This window comes from Balaenoptera physalus (assembly GCF_965194825.1).
Source record: "Balaenoptera physalus genome assembly, chromosome: 1".
NCBI lineage: Eukaryota > Metazoa > Chordata > Mammalia > Artiodactyla > Balaenopteridae > Balaenoptera > Balaenoptera physalus.
In genome coordinates this window covers 195,846,892-195,869,348 of record NC_138882.1, presented here as the reverse complement: position 1 = coordinate 195,869,348, position 22,457 = coordinate 195,846,892, and the positions used below count along the sequence as shown (strand labels likewise).

General features: G+C 67.8%; 3 protein-coding genes across 10 annotated transcripts; 2 read left to right on the top strand and 1 right to left on the bottom strand.

Annotated features, from left to right (window-relative positions):
• Nucleotides 1–7: 7 nt before the first annotated feature.
• Nucleotides 8–4,052, top strand: CPTP (ceramide-1-phosphate transfer protein). Of its 4 annotated transcripts, none has more exons than XM_082418424.1 (3): nucleotides 8–98; nucleotides 2,205–2,337; nucleotides 2,501–4,052. In XM_082418424.1, the coding sequence occupies exons 2-3, from the start codon at nucleotides 2,216–2,218 to the stop codon at nucleotides 3,021–3,023; spliced, it is 645 nt and encodes a 214-aa protein (XP_082274550.1). In that variant the 5' UTR covers nucleotides 8–98; nucleotides 2,205–2,215; the 3' UTR covers nucleotides 3,024–4,052. The 4 variants fall into 4 exon arrangements, with proteins under 4 accessions (XP_082274550.1, XP_082274551.1, XP_082274553.1 ...); XM_082418425.1 differs by having other exon boundaries at nucleotides 17–117; XM_082418427.1 differs by having other exon boundaries at nucleotides 56–79.
• A 124-nt stretch (nucleotides 4,053–4,176) lies between these two features.
• On the top strand, nucleotides 4,177–9,358 carry TAS1R3 (taste 1 receptor member 3). Its single transcript, XM_082417740.1, is given in 5 exon segments — nucleotides 4,177–5,833; nucleotides 5,835–7,278; nucleotides 7,578–7,728; nucleotides 7,731–7,974; nucleotides 7,976–9,358. Coding segments are annotated over 5 exon segments (2,604 nt in total). The 5' UTR covers nucleotides 4,177–5,543; the 3' UTR covers nucleotides 8,451–9,358.
• On the bottom strand, nucleotides 9,323–21,257 carry DVL1 (dishevelled segment polarity protein 1). 5 transcript variants are annotated; one of them, XM_082417807.1, is made up of 16 exons: nucleotides 20,964–21,256; nucleotides 15,546–15,615; nucleotides 15,297–15,418; nucleotides 14,911–15,014; nucleotides 14,530–14,668; nucleotides 14,202–14,295; nucleotides 14,054–14,123; nucleotides 13,832–13,971; nucleotides 13,680–13,756; nucleotides 13,529–13,596; nucleotides 13,242–13,394; nucleotides 12,490–12,621; nucleotides 12,249–12,416; nucleotides 11,955–12,161; nucleotides 11,217–11,256; nucleotides 10,553–10,686 (listed from the first exon to the last, which is right to left on the bottom strand). In XM_082417807.1, the coding sequence occupies exons 1-15, from the start codon at nucleotides 21,131–21,133 to the stop codon at nucleotides 11,246–11,248; spliced, it is 1,725 nt and encodes a 574-aa protein (XP_082273933.1). In that variant the 5' UTR covers nucleotides 21,134–21,256; the 3' UTR covers nucleotides 10,553–10,686; nucleotides 11,217–11,245. The 5 variants fall into 5 exon arrangements, with proteins under 5 accessions (XP_082273929.1, XP_082273930.1, XP_082273932.1 ...); XM_082417803.1 differs by lacking the exon at nucleotides 11,217–11,256 and having other exon boundaries at nucleotides 9,323–10,686; nucleotides 20,964–21,255; XM_082417804.1 differs by lacking the exon at nucleotides 11,217–11,256 and having other exon boundaries at nucleotides 9,323–10,686; nucleotides 13,317–13,394; nucleotides 20,964–21,254.
• Nucleotides 21,258–22,457: the final 1,200 nt, after the last annotated feature.

Sequence of the window (22,457 nt, the reverse complement as noted above, 5' to 3'; positions counted from 1 at the left end):
GGGCGGTGGGACGGTAGCCGGGGGCGGGGCCGCGGCCTCCACGGCGGCTGCGCGGCGCAGGTGAGAGGCGGCGGCGCAGGTGAGAGGCGGCGGCGCAGGTGAGCGGCGGCGGCGCAGGTGAGCGGCGGCGGCGCAGGTGAGCGGCGGCGGCGCAGGTGAGCCGGACGCGATGGGGGTGAGCCGGCCACGGTGGGGTCGAGCTGGCGCCGGGGAAACCCAGCCCAACCGAACCGGGCGTGGGAGGGGGCGGCCGAGGACTCGGCTCCTGCGCTGGCCCGGACTCCGGGCCCCTGACCCATCCCTGGGCCTCAGCTGGAGCAGGACCCACCCGAGCCCCGGGTCCCAGCTCGGCGCCACCCGGAGCCCCCTTAGTAGGCGAGACTTGTAGAACTTCCCGGACAGGGCCCCGCTCCCACCCGCTGGGGCTGGGGTGCCGGAGGGTTGCCCCCTTTTTCCTGGGGTCCCTCAGTTTGGTGCCAGCCACAGGGCTCCGGTGCTCAGGCCGGCCTCAGGACGAGCCCTGACCTTAGGACCGTGGACTGCCCCTGGGGGAGCCTTGGCGGTGCCCTGCATCACCTTCCCAGAGCTGGCAGGCTGCCCGTCCCCGGCCGCGCCGCCCCTGCCCTTCCTGTTGTTTCCAAGCTCTGAAAGGCTGCTGGCACCTCCTGTTGGCTGCTGGCTCAGGTTCTGGGCAGGAAGTCCAGGCCCACAGGATGTCTGGTGACCAGGAAGGTAGCCCTGAGGGCCTCAGAGGCCATCTGCTTGGTGGACAGAAGACTGAGGGCCTGAGAGAGGGTAGGGATATTCTGGAAACCTCCGGAGTGTTACCTCCCTGAGGCCAGGCCCGGCTGTCCCCCACACCTGAGGACAGGGTGAGCTCACCTCTGGGCACTCCACCCAGTGCCAGGCATGCGGCCGAGCCGCGGGGCCTGCAGGGCCTCAGCAGCACCTACTGGGCCCCATCAGATGCTCCCAGTAGCCTGGGTAGTGGGCAGGGAAGGGTGTGCGGGCCCATTTTCCCCAAAGATGTAGGACAGGATCTTAGAACAGTGCATGAATTGCTCGCAGAGTGGAAGGCAGACCCTGCCCAGGCACACAAGTGTGCTCTCCTGGCTGAGCTTTCACCACACCTCGGGCGACCGGGCTCCCACAGTGCTCCCAGCACCAAGAGCACAGGGACCCTCATGCCACCCAAAGGGGTGAGAGCTTGTCCTGGACATGAGGTGAGACACAGCTGAGTCCCCAGGGCCTGTCAGAGCCACACCGCAGTGCAGGCCCCAGGCACCCAGGGAGGCAGGGGCTGAGGTGCCCAGCGGCACCCACTAACACTTGGGCACTTGGGTGTTTGTGGAGTGACTATATGAATGTCAGCAGAATCCAGAGCAGGCGTCTGGCCTGGGGCACTTCTGGACTCCCTGGGGCTGGGGGAGGGCCTGTGGTCCAGCTGCCCTTCTGTGTGGGATGGGCACAGTTACAGTAGGAGTGAGAAGACTCGTGTCTGTCCATCTGTCGGCAAATGCTGACCCCGCAGCCTCTGCTCTGGTTGTTGCGATGCAGCTTCAAGCAAGGAAGGGCGTGGCCCTCCGGCTTCAGCCCACAGTCTGTCTCTCCATGGTGCTTATCCTTTTACCTACCGTGTTGGACTTCCTGTCTTTGTTATTACACACACACACGCGCACACACACACACACACACACACACACACCTGCCACTAGGATGTCGCCTCAGCGGGGCCGGGCTGTCGGTCTCACTCACAGTGCACTGGAGTGGGCGCCTGGCTCTGGGTGGGGACTCAGCACGTACTTCTCCAGTTACTAGGAACAGACATACACTCAAGAGAGACAGACTATGAACAAGCAAGAAAACCTGAGCAGAGATGCCTCCCGCAAGTGAGACGTGGTAGTGGTTTGACAAGTCTGAGTGTCAGGGGGGCCATGCTGAGAGCTGTGGGCCGTGTGCCCGGCAAAGGGCCCGGCTGGGCCAGGCCCATGTGTCTGTGAGTGTGTGACCCGAGCAGAGCAAGGTGGGCTCCTGGGGAGGAGGGGCTGGCCTGGGGATGGGGGTTACTGTGGGCTTTCACTGGGGAGCAGCGGGGCCCCAGCTGTTTCTTTCCAGCTGCCCCTCCCTCCCTCCCCGAAGTAGCGGCCCAGGGAGGGAGCCTCCTCGCCGGGAGACGACCCACAGCCTGACTCCCTGTGTTTCAGCTCCTGCGGAAATGGATGACTTGGAGTCAGAGTTTAATCTGAAAGTCGTCCTGGTCAGTTTCAAGCAGTGTCTCAATGAGAAGGAAGAGGTGCTGCTGGACCACTACCTCGCCAGCTGGAGGGGGCTGGTCAGGTGCGTGCGAGGGCCTTTCCTGGCCACGCATCCCACTTGCATCCCGCCGGCACTTGTAGGCACCTGCCGGCCCGGTGCTGGTTGGCTGTCCTCCCTCGCGGCCCAGAAGGTGGGGGGCGCTCTCCCCCGCACCCGCAGCTGAGCGCCTGCCTCCCTCGCGCAGGTTCCTGAACAGCCTGGGCACCATCTTCTCGTTCATCTCCAAGGACGTGGTGGCAAAGCTGCAGATCATGGAGCAGCTGTGCGGTGGCCCCCAGCGGGAGCACTACGGCACCCTGCAGGCCATGGTGGCCTACGAGGTGGGCAGCCAGCTGGTGGACCTGGAGCGGCGCTCCCGCCACCCCGACTCGGGCTGCCGGACGGTGCTGCGGCTGCACCGCGCCCTGCACTGGCTGCAGCTCTTCCTGGAGGGCGTCCGCACCAGCCCTGAGGACGCGCGCACCGCCGCGCTCTGCACTGACTCTTACAACGCCTCGCTGGCCGCCTACCACCCCTGGATCATCCGCCGGGCCGTCACCGTGGCCTTCTGTGCACTGCCCACACGCAAGGTCTTCCTGGAGACCATGAATGTGGGGTCCCCCGAGCAGGCCGTGGAGATGCTGGGCGAGGCCCTGCCCTTCATTGAACGCGTCTACGACATCTCCCAGAGGCTCTACGCCGAGCACGCCCTGCTGGACCTACCCTAGGGGCTGGCGGGCCCAGGTGCGGTGGGCTTCCCCTAATCCAGAGCTGGGTGGGGGCAGCCGGGACCCATCAGTCCCACTGTGGAACTTTCTGGGTCCCCCTGTGAGCTGAGCTTGTCGGGAGCCACTCAGAGCCTCCAGCCACTGCAGACAGGCTTCACGGAGAAGGCAGACGCTGGCCGTCTGCTCCACGCCCGGCCTCTCCTTTGCCCGGGCATCTCATCTTTACCCTCAGCTAAGTTACACCCGTGTCCAGTCAGGCCTCTCCCGGGTGGATGAAGTGCAGGAAGCAGGCAGTGGGGGGCAGGATCAGGGTTCATGGAAAAGCTGCCCCTGCCTGGGGGTCAAGTCTGTGAGCTACAGGGAGTCATGGGGCCCAGGACGCAGTGTCTGCCCAGCTGGGCTGCCTTGGGCCCCTCTGTAACGGCTGGCTGTCCCCAGGACAGGGAGAGAGTCCTGGGCAGGGGTCAGCACTGCAGGCTTTCTCCCCGCCCCTCGCCGCCGCCTCAGTCAGGGGCCCACGTGTCCTCGGCAGTGACAGCAGGACCTGAAGCCCCGAGGGAAGGCCTGCCCTGCTGCCACCGCCCTGCACACATGCCAGCGGCCGCCTGCAGCCTAGAGTCTACACAGCACAGCCCGAGAGCCCCCAGGATCCCAGGATTCCTCTGGGCCAGTGCTGGCCTCTCCCTCCCCAGCATCCAGCGAGATGCCATGTTCCCTCTTCCCTGCCCCTTACTGCTCCATCCCTGTGGAGCTCAGGAGACCCAGGATGACATAGCACAAGGGAGGGGGCCTCGACCGCTTTGCCTCAGTGACAGGCTGGCAGGTGGCCACACCCAGCCCGGCCATCACCCAGTGCTTGGGGGCCTGGCCCCACCCGCTGCCTCTTCGCTGTGAGGCCAGGACCTCAGGTGCCAAGGGGACATTATTCACCATGAAGCAAATGTACATAAGTGCAAGCTTTCAGGCACCCTTAGAAGCTGTAATACGGGTGATGGGTTTTCCAAAATAAATAAACTGCACTTAGCAGAACTACTGCTCTCCAGGACGGGGGTGTTGGGTGTGCCAGGCACCTGCTGCCAGGCAGTCAGGGCCGTGTCAACCACAGGGACGTGAGGTATGCCCTGGCCAGTGCTGGGGTCCTGCCTGTCTCTGTGCACGCTTTAGCCCTGCCAAGCCCCATCTGTTGCCAAGGTCCACAGTATCCCCACTTTACAGGTGAGAAAACTGAGTCACAGAATCACCTAGGTGGCTGAGTTGGAAACGCAGGTCTGAGGCCAGCCACACGCCGTGTAGAGAGAAGGAAATTTGCCTGGCTGCAGCCAGTGGAGGGGGTGCTCGCGCCGTGCAGTGCCTGGACAGGAGGAGGTTGCCTGTCAGGGAGGGTCCTCTCAGCCGCTGCCCGAAGGCCAGAACTGAAGAGCAGTGCCCAGCACAAGCCACCTCCCAAGTCCCCACACCCAGCGGGGACCAGAGTCTGGTATGGTGCCTGCAAAGGCCAGTGACTCTGGGGGAACAGCCTGGGCTTCCCCCGGGCCAGAGAGCGAGGGCTGCACGTGTGTGCACGTGTGCGTGCAATGGTGCAGATGCAGGTCCTGCACGTGTGTGTAGCGTATGTGCTGTGCCATGTGTGCGCGCCCCACAGGGCAGTGGGGACAGGCAAGGACTGGATCCCTAGACCACGTCCCATAAATGTTTGCCGGGCCCCACCGTACCCCAGGGCCATCGCTAGCCTCCCCCAGCTCCTCTGGGTGCCTGTGGCCTAGTGTCAGTGAGGCCCCCAGCCCCAGACTGGGGGAGACGGGTCCTCGGGCACCCAGAGGCTAGGCGGGAGCTGCTGGCCTGGCCCCCAGGTCCCCGGCACACCCTGGGGCTGACCTGGCTGCAGCAGCCCGTTTGGTTACAGCATTTCCTCCCTCGCTTGCCTGCCGCTCCTCAGGCCCAGCTGTGTGGGCCCGGCCCGCACAGGCAGGGCCCAGGCCCGTGTGAGCACGGCCAGCCACGGGGCCCCGCAGCTTCTAGGCCTTAGCCCCTCAAGGTGCACTGTCCCCAGGCAGGCCGAGAGCCCACGGCCTCCCCCTCGGGACCCTCCCCACCCCAGCCGCGGGTGGAAGCCGGGCCAGCCAGCCATCCATTGTCCTCCTGGCTGGTCTGCAGGGCTGTGGGACACGCCCCCGCAGGCTGCCCCTGGGCCTGCCGAGGGAGCCACTCCTGCATTCCCCCGCCCCGACTGCCGACTGCCTCCCCAGGGCTGGAGGGAGTGTGTCTGTGCCCACTCCCTGGGGCACTGGCACCTCCAAGCCTGTCTCAGGCAGCCGGAGAATCCAGGCCCCTCTGGCAGACGGGTCCGGGGTGACTCCTCTCCAGGAATAGGTGAGTGCCAGGGGCTTGGGCACAGGCAGGTAGCAAGGTCGCAGTCAGTGGCTGCCCAAAGCCTGCCTGCCCGGGTCACTGTCAGCCAGAGAGCCTAGTGGTGGCATCAGGATAAGAGTCCAACGTGAGCACACCTGTGGGGCCCAGGAGATGGAGGACGTCTCCAGGGCCCCGAGCTGGCAGGTGAGGACAGGCAAGTGCTTTGCTGAACAAATCCTCCGCCCCTCCCCGCCCCGACTCCCCGTATCTGGGGCCCCGTTCAGTCTGCCCACTTGCTGTCACTGCTGGAAGCTGCCACCTGCCATGCCAGGCCTGGCTCTCCTGGGCCTTGTGGCTGTCCTGGGCGTCAGGGCAGGGGCCCTGCTGTGCCTGTTCCGGCAGCTCAGCTGGCCAGGGCACTACGTGCTGGGGGGCTCTTCCCCCCTGGGCTCAGCTGAGGACGCTCTCGTCCCCTGGGCTGCTCTGGGCGCTGGCCACGACGATGGCCGTGGAGGAGATCAACAGCGGGTCCACCCTGATCCCCAGGCTGCGCCTGGGCTACAACCTCCTCGACACGTGCTGGGAGCCCGTGGTCGCTGTGAAGCCCGGCTTGGTGTTCATGGCCAAGGCCGGCAGCCACAGCGTCGCCGCCTACTGCGATTATATGCAGTACCAGCCCCACGTGCTGGCCGTCATCGGGCCCCACTTGTCCGAGGTCGCCCTGGTCACCGGCAAGTTCTTCAGCTTCTTCCTCATGCCCCACGTGCGACCCCCAGCCCGCGTCCCCCCTCCTGCCCGCCTCGGGAGCCCCTGCGTCAGGAGCTGCCTTGGGCCCGCAGGTCAGCTACGGCGCCAGCACGGACTGGCTGAGCAGCCGCAACACGTTCCCGTCCTTCTTCCGCACGGTGCCCAGCGACCGCGTGCAGGCGGCGGCCAGGGTGGAGCTGCTGCGGGAGCTGCACTGGACCTGGGTGGCCGCCGTGGGCAGCGACGACGAGTACAGCCGGCAGGGCCTGAGCCTCTTCTTTGGCCTGGCCGACGCCAAGAGCACCTGCATAGCGCACAAGGGCCGGGTGCCGCTGCCCGGAGCCGGCAGCCCGCGGCTGGGCTCCGTGCAGGGCCTGCTGCGCCGGGTGAACCAGAGCAGCGTGCAGGTGGTGTGGTGTTCTCCTCCGCCTGTGCTGCCCGCACCCTCTTCAGCTACAGCATCCGCTACAGGCTCTCGCCCAAGGTGTGGGTGGCCAGCGAGGCCTGGCTGCCCTCAAACCTCGTCATGACGCTGCCCGGCATGGACCGGGTGGGCACCGTGCTCGGCGTCCCGCGTCAGGGCGCCCAGATGCCCGAGTTCCCGTCCTACGTGCGGACGCGCCTGGCCCTGGCCACCGCCCCCGCCTACTGCGCCTCGCCGGACGCAGGGCAGCCAGGCCTGGAGGAGCACGTGGTGGGGCCGCGCTGCCCCCAGTGTGACCGCATCACCCTGGAGAACGAGACCGACGGGCTGCTGCACCGCCAGACCTTCGCGGCCTTCGCCGCCGTGTACGGCGTGGCCCAGGCGCTCCACAACACGCTGCTCTGCGACGCCTCGGGCTGCCCTGCGAGGGAGCCCGTGCGGCCCTGGCAGGTGAGGGCACGGGAGCTGTGCCACCAGTGCCCCCAGGGAGGAGGGACGGTGGGGGCAGGTCTGGGCCGGGGGGGGCTCCCCGCCCGCCCCCACCCCCGCCAGCTCCCGGAGAACACGCACCACCTGAGCCTGCGGTTTGACACCAACGGGAACGTGGGCGTGGATCACGACCTGAAGCTGTGGACACGGCGGGACGGGACGCCCACACTGCGCACCGTGGGCACCTTCAACGGCAGCCTGCAGCTCTGGCACTCCCAGACAAGCTGGCACACTCAGGGAAGCCAGGTGAGCGCCAGCCCTGCCTGAGGCAGCCCCAGTGCTCGCGGCAGTGCAGGGAGGGCCAGGTGCGCCATGTGAAGGGCTTCCGCTCCTGCTGTTACGAAGGTGCCGACTGCAAGGCTGGCAGCTACCAGCGCCACCCAGGTGAGCCCTCCGGGGGGCCTTCCCACGCCGTCGCACGAGCGAGGGCGGGTCCCCGCAGGGTTGGGGGCACAGGCCTGGCTCTGAGGCCAGACGCCGTGGCAGGGGCGAGGCTGGGGGAAGCCGACGGCCCCCAGCACCCCCCTCTCCTCCCCCCGCCCCAGACGACGCCCTCTGCAGCAAGTGTGACCAGGACCACGGGTCCCCGGACTGGAGCACCGGTGCCTCCCCCGCCGGCCCAAGTTCCTGGGGCTGCTTCTGCTCTGGGCCTGGTGCTGGCAGCCCTGGGACTCTTCATCTGGCGCCAGCACAGCCCATGGTTCGGGCCTCGGGGGGGGCCGCAGGCCTGCTCTGCCTGGGCCTCGTCTGCCTCAGCGTCCTCCTGTTTCCCGGCCGGCCCAGCCCTGCCAGCTGCCTGGCCCAGCCGCCGCTGCACCACCTCCCGCTCACCAGCTGCCGGAGCACACCCTTCCTGCAGGAGGCTGAGATCTTTGTGGGGTCAGAGCTGCCGCCGAGCTGGGCAGACCAGCTCTGCAGCCGCCTGTGGGGCGCTGGCTGGTACCTTCCCACCGGAGGCGGCGACAGGCTGGCAAGTGCCGCCCACGGAGGCGCTGGTGCACTGCCACGTGCATTCCTGGGTCAGCTTCGGCCTGGTGCACGCCACCAACGCCACGCTGGCTTTCCTCTGCTTCCTGGGCACCTTCCTGGTAAAGAGCCAGCCCAGGGGCTACAACGGCGCCCACGGCCTGACCTTTGCCATGCTGGCCTACTTCATCACCTGGGTCTCCTTCGTCCCCCTCTTTGCCAACGTGCATGTGGTCTCCCAGCCCGCCGTGCAGATGGGCGCCATCCTCTTCTGTGTGCTGGGCATCCTGGGCACCTTCCACCTGCCTAAGTGCTACCTGCTGCTGTGGCGGCTGGACCTCAACACCCCTGAGTTCTTCCTGGGAGGGGGTCCTGGCGATGCCAGAGGGCGAGGCGGCAGTGGGGGCGGGGAGGAGACTCAGGGAAAAAACAAGCGACCCCTGACCCAGTGACCTCACCCCAGTGAACTCATACGTAGTCAAGGTGCCCCCAGACCGAGTCCCTATGCCGCAACCTGCAGACTGTGCTCCAACTCCGCTGCGACTCCCCAGCCCTACGTTCTGCTGACCTTGACCCCACAGTGACCTCCAGAGTGCATAAGGGGCCTCAGCTCTGTGGGATCTCAACCCCTGGGGCCCCAGAGTCAGGCTCTGTCCCTGTACCAGCCAAGCCCTGGCCTGCACAGGTGACCCAGCACCACTGTTCCAGACAGAGGCTCATGGAGGCTTCCTCGGGGCCCCCCGTAGCCCAGGCTGAGCGTTCAGGAAAGCCCCCAGCCAAACCATGTGAAGGCAAAGCTGAGTACCACTTGCCTGGCTGGGCCCAGCCTGGGGCCCCCACCCAGCATCCTTTCCAAGCATCGTAGGAGTGGGAGGTTGGTGGGTGGGGTGGGACTTTCTTGACCCTTCTGCAGGGGTGTGTGCCTGACTGTGGGCCCCAGTGCAGGGCAGAGACCCGCTCAGGAAGGAGGGGGCACCCAGCTTCCTTCTCTGTCCCTGGTCAGTGAGCCAGTAGAATGTGGTCAGTCACCTCCAGCACCGCGGACAGAGCCCGGCCAGGGTGGGGGGTCAGCACCAAGGCCAGCACCAGCCGCAAGGACAGACCACCCCTCCCCCCTCCCCCCTCCCCCCCCAACCCCAGCACCACGGACAGAAGACCGCCCGCCAGGACTGCTGCAGCCAGGGCCTTGTCGCTGAGCTGGCACCCAGAGGACAGCACCTAGCCAGTCCTGGGTCAGCTCTCGGCCGGACCCTGGGGAAGCTGACCCGGCCCCTGCACCCCAATCTCCTAAAGTGGGAAAAAAGAGACACAGATCACACATCAGTCCCATAAAATTAAATGCTTTTTAGTGTTTAAAATAGCATTTACACAGAAGCAGCTCTATTAACTATCCGGACGACGCTCCAGCTCCATTCGGTATCTACAGTGCAGACGTGTGCAGGCCAGCGACCCTGGGCGGGAGCAGCGTGCGTGCGTGCGTGCGTGCGTGCGTGGGCGGCCACCCCAGGACCGCGGGGAGGGGCGAGCTGGCCACGCCCTCTGCCCCAGGCCCCGCCCCAGCAGCAGCTGTGTGCATCTGTGGCCCTCGCCCTCAGGGTCACCTTCCCTCTCCTGCCATCTCCCCCTCACCGTCCTCCCGCACACCTTCTGACACACCGTGTGTCCCTGCGGGGTGGGGGGGGGGGGAATACATGAAACTCTGCTCCAGTGGCTGGGAGTGGGGGACAGCTGACTTGGCCGCCACCCCGTGGAGCACACAGGCCAGGCAATAAATAAATAAATTAGATCCCTACCCTGGGCAGCCACAGAGAGGCCTCGGGGCTAGGACCCTACCCCCGAGAGGGCCCCCCACCCCAGCCTGGGCAGGATGGGGGGTGGGGCCTGTGAACCAGGTGAAGAGGGGGGCCCAGGCCTAGCGGCCACCTCTCAGCTCAACCTGAGGCCCTGTGCACAGCACTGTGGGCGAGTGCGGGTCCCTGAGGCACACGCCAAGGGGGGCAGGTCAGACCTGCCTGAGCACAGGGAGATGGAGGCCCCCCCACCAGGGTCTGCACAGACACAGCTGCTCTGGCCAGGAGTGGACGGGCTGCCATCCAGGTTACGGTGGCCTGGGCTGCCCTCAGCCCCTCCCCTCTAGCCTGCTGCCACTCTGGCCAGGCCCAGACCCCATGGCACAAAGCAGAGGCTGGTCTGGCCCAGGAAGGCCACGAAGGCCACAGCTCCAGGTGCAGCACCCTCCTGCAGGGGCAGCAGGACCACTGGCTGCCCCACGGCCAGGCTGGAAGCACTCTCTCCTTGGTCACATGATATCGACAAAGAACTCACAGGGGTTCCCCATGGCCTTCTGGAAGGACTGGCGGCTGCCCGTCAGCTCTGGGGGGACAGCGGCCAGCTCCCGGACAGGCGGCCCCCCAGGCGGCCCACCGACCACCGAGTACGCCTTTGTCAGCGGGTGCAGCGGGGGGAGCCCTGGGGCGGCGGCCGAGGCCTGGCTGCGCGGGCTGCTGCCACGGCTGAGCTGGCTAGCAGGACGCTCCCGCCAGCCGCCGCTGCCCACCCCGCTTGGCACTGTGTGGTCCGACTCGCTGCCACTGCCCCCAGCTCCAGCCGACCGGCTCTCCTTCTCGCGCCCCAGGGCCCGACGGCTGCTCCCGCCAGCGCTCCGGGTGGACCCACTGCTTTTGCTTCCTGGGGTCAAGAAGGGGGGAGAGGAATGGGACGGTCAGTGCCAGGCCTTGCCTCTTCCAAGACAGCCGGCCACTGCGAAGACAACCAGGGGCAGAACCTGGTGGTCCTGAGCCGGGGTGCAGGTGGAGGGGGGGAGCCATGCAGACACGAGGGCTGGGCCGGCCCCGCCCAGGGAAGCAGGAGCAGCTACAGCAGGCCGGAGCGGGGGGGCGGGAGGGGTGCGGGGGGGGGCAGTGGCAGACAGGCAGGGACACTGGGGCCAGCTCAGTGCCCCCACTCCTCACCCCAGTGCCTGAACCGAGGGCCTGGTCTTGCAGCTGAGAAACTGAGGCCCAGAGAAGGCCGTGTGTGCTCGGCACACCTGCCGGCCATCTTGGGCTCCCCACCCAAGACCCGCCTTTCATCTGACCCCGGAGCCCTGGCTGGCCACTCGGCTCAGCCCCTCCTGGGCTCAGGAAGTGTCGGGAACCTGAAGACGCCCACTGGCTGGGGACGTGCCGGGAGGGACGCCGGGCAGGACCCTGGCTTACCGGCCCCGAGGGTCCGTTCCGCTAGTCCTTCAGTCTAAGGCTTGCCCAGCACAAAGCAAGGGATAGATGAGTTACACAGCAGGCCCGGCTGGGCACCCACACCCTGCTACCAGGGCGTGACCCCGCCGGCTGGGCCTGTCCAGGGTCCACAGGTGCCCAACACGGCTTCCCCTTGGACACTGTTACCCTCCGATCCACTCTCCTGTCTCCCCATCCCTTTCTGGGTCCACTGGGCCAGCCACCAGACCTCTCCCCGGACGCTGGGGGCATGGGCCCATGGGCCTCACTGACCCCACTCAGCCTCGGGACACTTCCAACAGGTCCCCTCCTCAGGGACACCCCAAGCTTCCCGCTCAGCTGCCCCACACATCCCAGCATCGGGCTGGGCCGTCTATGAAACTGTCACCTCCGGCTGCATGTGGAAGGCGGAGGTCTCTGTCCTCCACTGTGTCCTGGGGTCCCCGTGCCGCTCCCCCACCGGGGCCACCACACCCCGACGCCCCCATCCTTCTCACACCACCTCCGGCCTCTGCCACGGCTGAAGCACCGGCCCCCACACGCAACCCCTGAAGCCTCCGGGTTCTTCTCCCTGGCCCCCTTCGACCACTCGCCCCTTCTAGAAGGAGCCACCCAGGGCCCAAGCACAGAGCGGATGGGAGCGCACAGGGCGGGGGAGCCGGCACACAGGGCAGAGCCAGGCGGTGGGGAAGGTGTGGCGGCCGGGCGGGAGGCCCTCACCTTCACTCTGCTGACTGCCAGCACTGCCGCTGCCGTAGCCGAAGCCGGGGTCCTGATACGCGGGCGGGAAGCAGGGTGGGGGCCCCGGGTACTGGTAGGGGTAGCCCTGCCCCAGGGGCCAGGGGGCGGCCGGGTGGGGCAGCGGGGCCAGCGTGTCCTGATCCGAGGCCCCGCTAGAGCCGCTGTTGAGGTTCAGGGCCGCGAGATCTGCGGAGGGGGAGGCGGGGGTGGGGGTGGGGGTGAGGGCGGGGTGGGCGGGCCCTCTGGGGACCCCGCCCCGCAACCCCTACTCACTGCTGCACAGGTCCCCGAAGACGTAGTAGCACTGCTCGGAGAAGGTGATCTTGTTCACCGTGTGCCGCAGGAAGCCGCGCTTCAGCATGCTGCTGGCGTACTTGCGCGCCTCCCGCCGCTCACGGAAGCCCTCCAGGTGTGTGTACAGCCAGTCCACCACGTCCGCCCCTGGCATGGCAGGCGGACGTCAGGCAGGGGCCCCCGGCCGCCCCGTCCCCTCTGCTGGCCCTGGGACCCTCACCGATGACGGCGTTGGCGATGGTGATCTTGAGCCACATGCGGTCGCGGATCTCCAGGCCTGAGTCCGGCAGCTGCATGACCCGGACGACAGCGCCCATGTCACTCTTCACCGTCAGCGGCACCTCCTCCAGCTCTGCAAGGCACGGCCTCCTCCTCAGCCCGGGTGGCTGACAGACGGGGTAGGGGTCAGACGGACCCCAGGCCCCACCTGCCGCAGCCCTCAGAGGCCAGGCTCTGCTGGCCCAGTGACTGGGGGGTCCAGCCCCACTGCTTGACAGCCCCGCAGGATCAGGGAGCCGGCACAGGGGTGGGCCTTCGTCTCCTACCCTGCAGGCGCTTCCTCAGAATCTCGGGTCCAACCAGGACGAGGCCCCCCGGCCCTGCAGACCAGAGCCCCATGGGCGGAGATTGGGCCTCTTCAACCCCCTCCCCCGCGAGCTCGGGGCTATTAGTCTTGTTAGTGGCAGGAAAGCAGGATGAGGGCCCCACGCAGACAGCCGCCCCTCCCCGCCCCGCACGCAGACCCCTGGGCTGGCCGGGCCCCTCCAGGCGTCTTCCGCCTCCACCACTTGAACAGAGGCCGGGAGGAGGGCGGGGCCCAGTTGGAGCTGCACGCGTCTGACCACTCGGGCCTGGCAGCAGCGCAAACGCTCGAGCCTGGCACGGCCCTCGGGTGCGACCGTGCCAGGTGGGCGCCGCGGCCAGGCCCTCGCCTGGGGCCTCAGTTCCCTGATCTCGTGAGCCGCCACTTACGCGGAGCGCCGGGCACCGAGCTGGTTAGTGAGGACGAGCTGGTGCGCGTGACGGCGCTGGAGCAGGGGCTCGTACCGTAGCGGGGCAGGGCTCCGGTCAGCGCCGCCGTGTGGGACAACCAGGCGGCCGGGTCGATAGGCCGGACGGGGTCAGCTGGGCGGCCACCGCGCGGCAACAGACAGACGGCGGGAGAAAAAGCAGAGCACAGGGGCGCAGAGGAGAGAGGACCTTCAGGCTGCGCTGGGCACCCCCCGCCCCCGCCCCGCTGGCCCCGTGGGGTCACTCACCCCTCGGGATGGTGAAGTAGCTCCGGGGCGTCGGGTCCCAGCACTTGGCCACAGTGAGGCTGATGGGCCTGCGGAGAGGGCGGGTCACACGGCGAGGCCCCGGGGGGACCCCCCACCCCTCAGCCCCCGCCCCGCCCGCCCCGCGCCTCACCCTGTCTGAGACACGATCTCCCGCAGGACCCGCACCGCGTCGTCGTTGCTCATGTTCTCAAAGTTGACGTCGTTCACCTGGGGGCGAGGGGTCAGCGCGGTGGGTGCGGGGGCCGGCCCCCTGGCCCCCCGGCGGCTCCCCCGGCCCCGCACCTGCAGCAGCATGTCACCCGGCTCGATGCGGCCGTCGGCGGCCACGGCGCCACCCTTCATGATGGAGCCGATGTAGATGCCGCCGTCGCCCCGGTCGTTGCTCTGGCCCACGATGCTGATGCCCAGGAAGTGGTGCCTCTCTGCAGAGAGGTGGGGTGAGCAGGTGCCCCCCATCCGAGAACCCCGTGCCCGGCCCAGGGACCCGCCCCGCCGAGGCCTCACCCATGTTGAGCGTGACGGTGATGATATTCAGGGACATGGTGGAGTCCGTGATGCTGCTGAAGGAGGAGGCCTGCGGGGCGGCGCCAGGTGAGGGGCTGCGGGTGCGACCGCGGCTGGGACCCACCTGCCCGCTCGGGCCCACACCTACCCGGTCTGTCTGCCGCAGGCGCTGCTTCCGCCGCCGGCGCTTGTGCTTCCGGATGAGCCGGGAGGAGGTGCTCTGCTCCGTGGAGCTGCTCAGCCTGGCGGGGTTGGGGGTCGGCGCAGAGTCAGGGCCTGGCCACCCCCTCCCCCACGCAGCTGGGGAAACTGAGGCCAGGGGGCGGGGGTGGGGCCAGACCTGGGGAAAGCCGCCCCCCCAAGACAGCGAGCCACCAGCAGGGACCCTGCCCACACGCACATGCACACGGACACACGCGCGCGCACCTGCGCACACGCCCCGCCCCGCCCCGCCTCGCGCCCCCGCCCTCGCCCACCGGCTGGTGTTGTCATCCTCCTCCGAGTCGATGAAGCTGCTGGACTCAAGTTCACTGCTCAGCACGGTGGACGCGCTGTCGGGGGGCAGCCCCAGGTCCCGCCGCCGGTCCCCCCTCTGGTGCCCGTTGGTCCGGGCGGCTGTGGGGACAGCAGGGAGGGGGGCTGGCCGTGGGGTCCCCTGGAGGTCACGGGCGGCCCTGCAGCCTCGAGCACCTGTTGACCTGGGAGCTGGCAGGGTGACCGCTGGGTTGCTGGGGGAGCCACTAGGGTCCTGGAACCTCTGCCAAGGGACCCCCCCTGGACAGGGCAGTACCTGGGGGTCAGCAGGGGCTTGGGGTGCCCTTGGGGTCCCGGGGAGGTCAAGGGTGCGGCCTCGTTACCCTCCTCGCGGTTCCGGCGTCGGGCTCGCTCCCGCCGGTGGCTGACCAGGGACTCCGTGCCGGTCTCGTTGTCCATCCCATCTCGGCTGCCGGCCACATTCGGGCTGTGCCGACGAGGGGGGCTGGGCTGGGGCGGCCGGGCCACTCACGCCTCGAACGCCCTCCCAGCTCCTCTGCTCCCCTCGTCTGGTGGGACCCCGACTCCAGCAGGGGCCCCCATCCGCCCGCTGGCCCGCTCCAGGCCTCTCCGCCCACCCCTCCTCCCCTGACCAGCGCCTACTGACCGCGGGTCCCTGCTCAGCTGCCCCTCCCCACCCCTACCAGGCCTGGCAGGACGCAGGCCCCTCAGAACCACTGGGCTCAGCGCCACCCCTCAGAGTCCTTACTGGAAGGAGGGGGGCCGGGAGTCCCCGATGCCACCTGTCCGTTCGAGAGGCGGGGGCAGGTCTGCGTGGCCGTCAGTGCCCTGAGACCCTGCATCCGAGTGTGTGCCCTCAGCCAGGACCAGCTGCAGAGGAGAGCAGGGCTCAGGGACCGGCTTCCAGGCGACCCTTGGCAGGGCACCGGGGCACAGATGACCAGCCTCCTCCACTCCCAGCAGCCCAGGGCCCTCTGCCAGCATCCCGTGGACTCACCCAGGAGACCACGCGGCCGTTGAAGCAGGGCAGCCTAGCATTATCGTCAGAGATCTCCTCCTTCACAACCCTGCGGGCGGACGCAGCCGTGAGGTCACTGCAGGGGGGCCTGCTCCCAGGACTGGGCTCTGGAGGAGGGCCCCCAGTTCGTCTGGGGTGCGGGCCACACGGGGCGTCCAGCCACACGCCCAGGTGTCAGCCTGTGCGGACGCCCCCACCCAGCACTTCCCTTCCCAGGAACCTTTACCATCCTTCCAAGGGTCCCTTCCAGGGCCCAGGTCCAAGGGGGCCCAGACACTCCCAGCACCAAGAGTCACTGCCTGGACGGCCCTAAAATGCGAGTATCTGCCTTGCTCTGCGCCCCTGTGCCCCCCCGGCCTGTGGATGGTGGGGGCAGAGCCCACCGCACCAGCCTAGAACAGGGCCTGGTTCACAGCAGGCCTCAGCAAAGATGCGGACGCAGTCAGACCCCACAGATACGGGCAGGTCGAGAGGGCACAACACACAGACCCACACGCGCACACTCCGAGGGCAGGCCACCGCCCTCCTGGCCCATCGGCCCAGCCAGGGAGACAGAAACAGACCCCCACTCATGGCACCAGCCCAACTCGAGACCTGGAAGGGCAGCCGAGCTCAGGGCCAGCTGGGCCCACAGAGAAGCCTCAGGCCCTGGAGGGCAGCAAGCCCCACCAGCCATGCCCACTGCCCAGCGGCTAGCCCTGGCCTATCCTTTAATACTGCCCACAGTCAGCTGGGCTTGGGGTGGGGTGGGAGAGGCAGGTCGCCAAGGGCCAGGGCAATGCTAACTGGGAAGGAGGCCAATGACCCTGGGGTCAGAAACTGGTTGGGGAGGTCCAGGTGTCAGGTTCAAAAGGGTGAGGAGGGCAGCAGGGGAAGGGCCACGGGGCAGGGCGGGCAGTGCTGTGGCCCAGACACACCCCACGCTGCGGCCTCCCGGAGGCCCGGAGAGCAGGGCAGGCAGGGCAGGGCCTGCAGCAGGAGTGCCCCGAGGCCCCACCCCCTGGAGGCCAGCCCTGCCCGGCGTGGCAGGTTCCTACACCTGGGACTTGGGCCCAGTGCAGAAACAGGAGCCGGGAGACCAGGCGGGAAGCGGCCTTGTGGCCCGCTGGGCCCAGACACCGCGACTCGGCTAGTCCTCGGCAGCAGCAGGTGGCACACGACGCTCCCACCCACCAGGAGAGGGCCCAAGGCCTCAGGGCAGAGTGGACGGAGGAGACGAGCCAGCCTGGGAGGGAGGGCGCACCCGCCAGGGTCCTTCGGTGACCCCCCCCAGACGCATCCCAGGGCCAGCCACACAGGCACAGATGAGGTGGACAGAACAAGGGACAGAAAGAGTCATTTCTCAGGACGCCCCTCTCCCCAGTGAGGAGGAGACACTGTGCTTGTGGCCCCCACTCACGCAACACAGTCTGGCAGAGCTGAGCTCTGGGGAGGCCGAGGCCCAGCCCAAGATTTAGTCAAGGAGGCCACACCGAAGGCTGTCACCCCAGGAAGACCTGCGGTGGCCTGGGGACGCTTGGGGTTCTGCCAGCTGCAGCCAACAGACAGGGGGCTGCAGCAAGCCCTCCCGGGGGCCCAGCAGGCCCCGAGCACCATCTCTGAGTGACTGCGGCAACAGAGACCCGGGAGGGACCTGGTTCCCACTTCACAGCCCAGGTGGCCTGGCCGGCAGCCTCCCCTGCCGCCCCCCCGCCCCCGCCCTTTCTGACTCACACCATGGGGCCTGCCTGGCTCCCCCAGAGGCGGACACCCCAGGCAGGGGGGCCCAGGAGCACCGAGTGCCCACACGGCCAGGGCCTCCAGATGACCCGCCGCCCGGGGCTGCCTGAGGCCCCCATGTAGCCCACCCACACACGAACGCCCCTCCCAGGGCCCAGAGGCCCTGCTTCCCTGGCCCTCTCCAGCCTGCGAAACGCGCACCTTGCAGCCTGCACTACGGTGCATCCTGCCCTCCGCCGGGCGTTGGGGCGCTGAGGGGCAGCTAGGCCGGGACAGCAGGGAGGAAGGGGCAGGTGCCCCAGCCCCCAGGACAAAGGGCACAGGGGCACAATGCTGCCCACCCCCGGCGATGGCCAAGGATAGGGACAAGGTCGGGGGTGGGGTTGGGGGAGGCCTCGGCCAAGCCTGGGGAAATGCCCCCCACACAACCCCAGGGCTCCCTCCCGAGCTGGGCCTCCCGGGTCTGAGAGTAGACCTCAGGAGCGGTGGTCAGTGAAGACACTGAACCTCGTGGTGGCCACCCAGGGGCACCCCCGTTGTCATCTTGCCCACAACCTCAGAATTCCTGGCGAAATCCCAGTTACCCTAGAACTTGGGCTGCCCAGCCCCACCCGCTGCCCCCGCAGACTCGCCCCGCCAAGGAATCTGCTCAGAGCGGGGCCCTCGGAGCTGAGTCAGGGGCCCAGGGGGACCCTTGGGCTCCCAGAGGCCCAGTGGGAGGGCCCCAACCGTGTCCACAGAGGCACAGGGTTCCCCCATGGGTCGGGGCCCTCAGCTCCCACAGAGCCTTCCTCTGTCCCCTCACTGCCTCCTGCCCAGCCTCAGGCTCTGCAGGCCTCAGGGTGAGCGGGTCCCAGTCCTCCAAGCCCTGCCACAAGCTCCGGGGGGTGACCCAACACCACTGAGGGCACTGACCCCAGATGGTGGGCAGAGTGGGAGCTCGGGCAGCCTGGGCCAGGCCAAGCGCAGCCCCCCACTGCACCCCCCAGGGCCCACAGACAGATGGCCCCACAGGCCGGAGCTCCTGGTGCAGAGATGCCGGGGCCAGGGCCACTGCCAAGTCCAGCCAGGCCTGGAATCGGCAAGGCAGCCCTGGCAGCAGAAACCTGTGAGCCAGACACCCTCACCCTCTGCCGCTCAGCCCAAAGGTTGGGCCCAGACGTCTCCCTGCACTGCCACTCACCAAACCCGACGCCTGGCACCTCCGGGCCAGCCCAGCACAAGTCCAGAGACCCTCCCCAGCTTCGCTGGGACACAAAACCTGTGACCTGCATGGGAAAAGTGGGAGGTGGGCGCAGGACTCGCCACCCACTTAGCCAAAGATGCCCATGGGGAGTGGGACCCGGCCCAGAGCACGTGGCGGTGGCCACACCTTAGACTTAGTAAGGGAAGGGGTTCCCTTCCTGGCCAGCTGTGGCCAGGAACAGAGGCCCCAGGAACTCAGGGCCCAGCCCACAGTGGGCTGAGGGGTTGGGGCAGGAAGCCCAGGCTCACCAGTTGCCCTCATAGTCCGCAATCTGAGGCCACCCCTCTTATGAGGGGGCTGCTGCCCCAGCCCAGCCAGGACCTGCCGCCACTTTCCCCAACCTCCATCTACATCCACTAGGTATCTAGGGTGAGCCTCCAGCTCTCGTTTATACTAAAGTGTGAGTGACTATTCAGCCCCTCCCAGAGGAAATTTATTACACTGAGTAAATGATTCTACAGAATAAATAAAACTTGGAGCTCTGTAGGTAGACCTCAGGGGAGGGGAGGAAGGAGGCAGATCCTCTCCAAGGGTCCCTGAGGCCAACAGGCCACAAACCAGAGGTCTGGGGGGTGGGGAATAAGGTGAGCCTCCCCTGCTCTGTCTGCCCATTGCACCTTCCAGAGTCACCCCAATCCCTCCCCCTGTCCCAGTCCAGTTTACTAGCCCAGTCTTGTTCTCTCCCCCCACATCCCAGTCATGCTGAGACAACCTGAAGAACTCCTACTCGTGCTTCAAGACCCAGATCTCCCTGCCCACTGACCTCCTAGGTCAGGGCACCCATGGGTCCTGCAAATCCTCCAGCAGGCCCAGCCTCTGCTGGGAGTGCACCTTGATGGGGGCAGGGGTCTCTGCAGCTCAGCAGCTACCAGACGGAGGACCAGGGTCAGGGCCCTCAGGATGCACCCCAGATCATGGTCCAAGGGCAGCAACCTAGGGGGCTGGGCACACACTGTGCCACACATTCCCTGCTGGTTTGGGTTTGTGACAAAGTGTGTGTGACTTCAGTAATTTTTGTTAAAATAATAAACTAAGTTAAAAACAAAAGCACCCTTTCACATACCCAGTGCTCACAGCCAAAGCAGAGCAGACCCAGAGCAGTGAGACTGCAGGAGATCACCCAGCGAGGGCAGGCTCCCCAGATCAATGCCCCACCCTGTGGAGCCCAGCCTGGGGGTGGCTCCTAACACGAGCCCGGCAGGGCTGGGGGCTGCCAAGAGCACATGCCCCCTTCTCTGCCTCTCCCTGGTGTTGGGGAGGTATGAGAGAGTCCAGCTGCCCACATGTCCCTCAGGCCTTCCTGAGAGCCACAAAGTGGCCTCAGCCTGACCTGACCTGGGCCTGCCCAGGGCCCATGCAAACCGCAGAATCCAGGAAATGGCCTCAATGTCAAAGTCCCGAGACGCAGCCACAGACAAGGACACGGGCTGCCTGAGGGCACCCAGGCACACCTGCTCGGCGCACGAGGCCTCTGCGTGCACCCCCCCCCGCCCCCACCCCAGCACCGCTGAGCAGGGGACTCAGGTTACCCGTGGCTGTGCCGGGTCAGGCCTCAAGCGGACAGCCAGACTCCAGCTCACCGCTCACCGTTCCAGAGGCCCAGCCCAGCACAAGCGGGAAGTCCCCACGGCCAGGACAGCCACCACTAAGGGCAGACATGGGGACGCTGACACAGAAGCTGCCCCGAGTCAGCAGTTGGCCTGGGCCGCTCCCAGGAACCCAAGTGCCATGTGGCTCAGCAGGGACAGAGGCTCTGTGGCCAGCAACCCCAGGGCAGGGGTGGGTGGAATAAAGCCCCATGTTCCCCAGTGACCCTTGACCTCTGCCCTGTCCTGAGGGCCCTGGAGAAGGGGGTCAGGAGGAGGCTATCCTGAGCCTCCAGAAATGTCTGCAGACCCCAGCAGACAGATCTGTGCCCCTGTCCCAGATCACCTCATTTCCCCCATGCTAACTAGGGAACCCACTGGGTGGCCGGCACCCTGTCCCCACCCCAACCCCTCCCCCCCCAATACTCGGACACTCCTCTGACCCCAAGCCCCATGAATCGCAAGCTCTCCAGGCCATCCCTAAGCATCTGTCCTCCACATAAGGGGGGCAGAGAACCCTGAGCCTGACAGGTGCCAAGGTGGTATTTTCGAGGTCGACCTGGACTACAGACCTCCACCGCAAGTCACACACACTCAGGACAGGACCCAGGGCAGGTGGAGAAGCCAAGACCCTCGCCTGCCCACCGTCCAGAGCTCTCAGGCTCCTGGGCAGGCAGTCAGGGGCCCAGGCGTCCCCTGCTCAGGGCACAGACAGGTGGGACACACCGCACCGGGGTGCGCAGGCACGGGGAGGCACCGCCCGGGTCACAGCCCCAGGATCTGCCCCGCCTGGCGCAGACAGGTGCCCACACGCGCGCCCGCGCACAGGCCCTGTGGCCCACTGACCCGAAATCCTGGTCCATGGACTTGAAGAAGAATTTGTAGGCGTGCACGGGCCGGTTGCTGAGCACGTTCTTGAAGTCGGCCAGCGTGACGCGCTCGGGCGCCACGGGCAGCTTGACCAGGTACGGCGTCTCCTCCTCGTCCATGTGATAGATGATCTTGGTCTCCGCCATGGCGCGGCGCTCAGGCCCGGCCCGGGCCTTGGACGCGGGCACCTCCCCGCCGCCGGCCCGCGCCCCGCCCGCGCGCCGCTCCCGGCCCAGCCGCGACCAGGCCCCCGCGCCCCCGCCCGGCCGCTCCGGCCCCGCCCGCCCTGCCGGCCTCAGCCCCGGCCCCGGCCCCGCGCACACCCCGGCTGCTGCCCCGCCGCCCGCGGCCACCCATGCGCCCCCAGCCCGGGACGCAGGCAGGGAGGGCGCGAGGCCCGCCGCGTCCGTGCGCCCCGCCGCCGCCCCCTCGGGCCGCGCGTTAAAGGGACCGCGGGCCCTGCTGCGCGCGGCCGCGGGGGGCGCCAGAGAGCGGCGGGCCTGACGTCACCGGGCTGCCCGTGGCCCGGGGGCGGGGCTGCGCACGCGCGGGCGCGGCGAGGGCGGGGCCTCCCTGCCTGCGTCCAGGCCCAGAGACCCTGGCGCGCGCGTCTCTCGGTCGCGGCGTGCACAGGCCGGCAGCCCTCGGCGCCCGGCTCTCGGCCCTTGGGCGGCCGGGCGCGCCCCGCGGGGAGGAGGTGGCTGGGGGCCCTCAGGAAGCTCTGCACCCGGCCTGGAGCCCTCGGAGGGGTTCCGCGCGGCCAGGCTCCGGTCCTCCTCCTCTTCAGAGTCCGGAGGCGCCGTGGTCACATCGGCGGGCTGCGGGGGCACCGCGGGAAGCTGAGAATTGTGTCCGGGCCGGAGCCGACGACACTCGGTCACATTGCGCCCCCGTGCCAGCTCCGGGCTGGCGCGCCCTCTGCCGGGTCGCACGGGGGTTCCGAGAAACACGGGCCAAGTGAATGCCGGTGCACGCGTGGACGAGGGAATGCAAGTGTGAGCACGTGTATGTGATGCTCAGGCGACAGCGGGGTCAGTGCGGGCAGCTGTGCGCACGCAGGGGCACGGTGCTTCTGGCAGCAGGTGTAGGGATCCTTTTCCCGGCCGCTGTCCATCGAACCTGCCTGGGGTCCTCCTGCCTGGGGTCAAGGGAGACTCGGAGCAGCGCCCCTCCGGCTGTGAAGGGTCCAGCCCAATGGGGAGAGCGGCTCTCCCTACCCCACCCAAGGAGGAAAACTTGAGGCCACTAGAAGGAGGCCCACGCTGGCAAGAGTGAGAAGGGAGAGGCCCTAGGATGCGGCCTGAGAGTTTTGCCGGTGGGCGGCACATGCTGCTGTGAGGCCCGTCCCCAGCGCCCCCCCTTGAAGCTGGCTGGAGCTGGGACTCTCCCATCTGTCAGGTCACGACCATCCTCACGCAGTGGGCCAGCACAAGAAGAGACCTCATTAGTCCATCACTGACTGGAGGAGCC

Bases quoted from the DNA above. Each gene is read 5' to 3' on its own strand.
- DVL1 (XM_082417803.1), bottom strand. From the start codon at position 21,133: ATGGCGGAGACCAAGATCATCTATCACATGGACGAGGAGGAGACGCCG. The intron at 15,616-20,963 runs GTCAGTGGGCCA...GTCCGCCCGCAG, and splicing joins TCCATGGACCAGGATTTCGG to GGTTGTGAAGGAGGAGATCT. The intron at 13,395-13,528 runs GTGAGTGACCCC...GTGGCCGCCCAG, and splicing joins CTACTTCACCATCCCGAGGG to CTGACCCCGTCCGGCCTATC.
- CPTP (XM_082418424.1), top strand. From the start codon at position 2,216: ATGGATGACTTGGAGTCAGAGTTTAATCTGAAAGTCGTCCTGGTCAGT. The intron at 2,338-2,500 runs GTGCGTGCGAGG...TCCCTCGCGCAG, and splicing joins AGCTGGAGGGGGCTGGTCAG to GTTCCTGAACAGCCTGGGCA.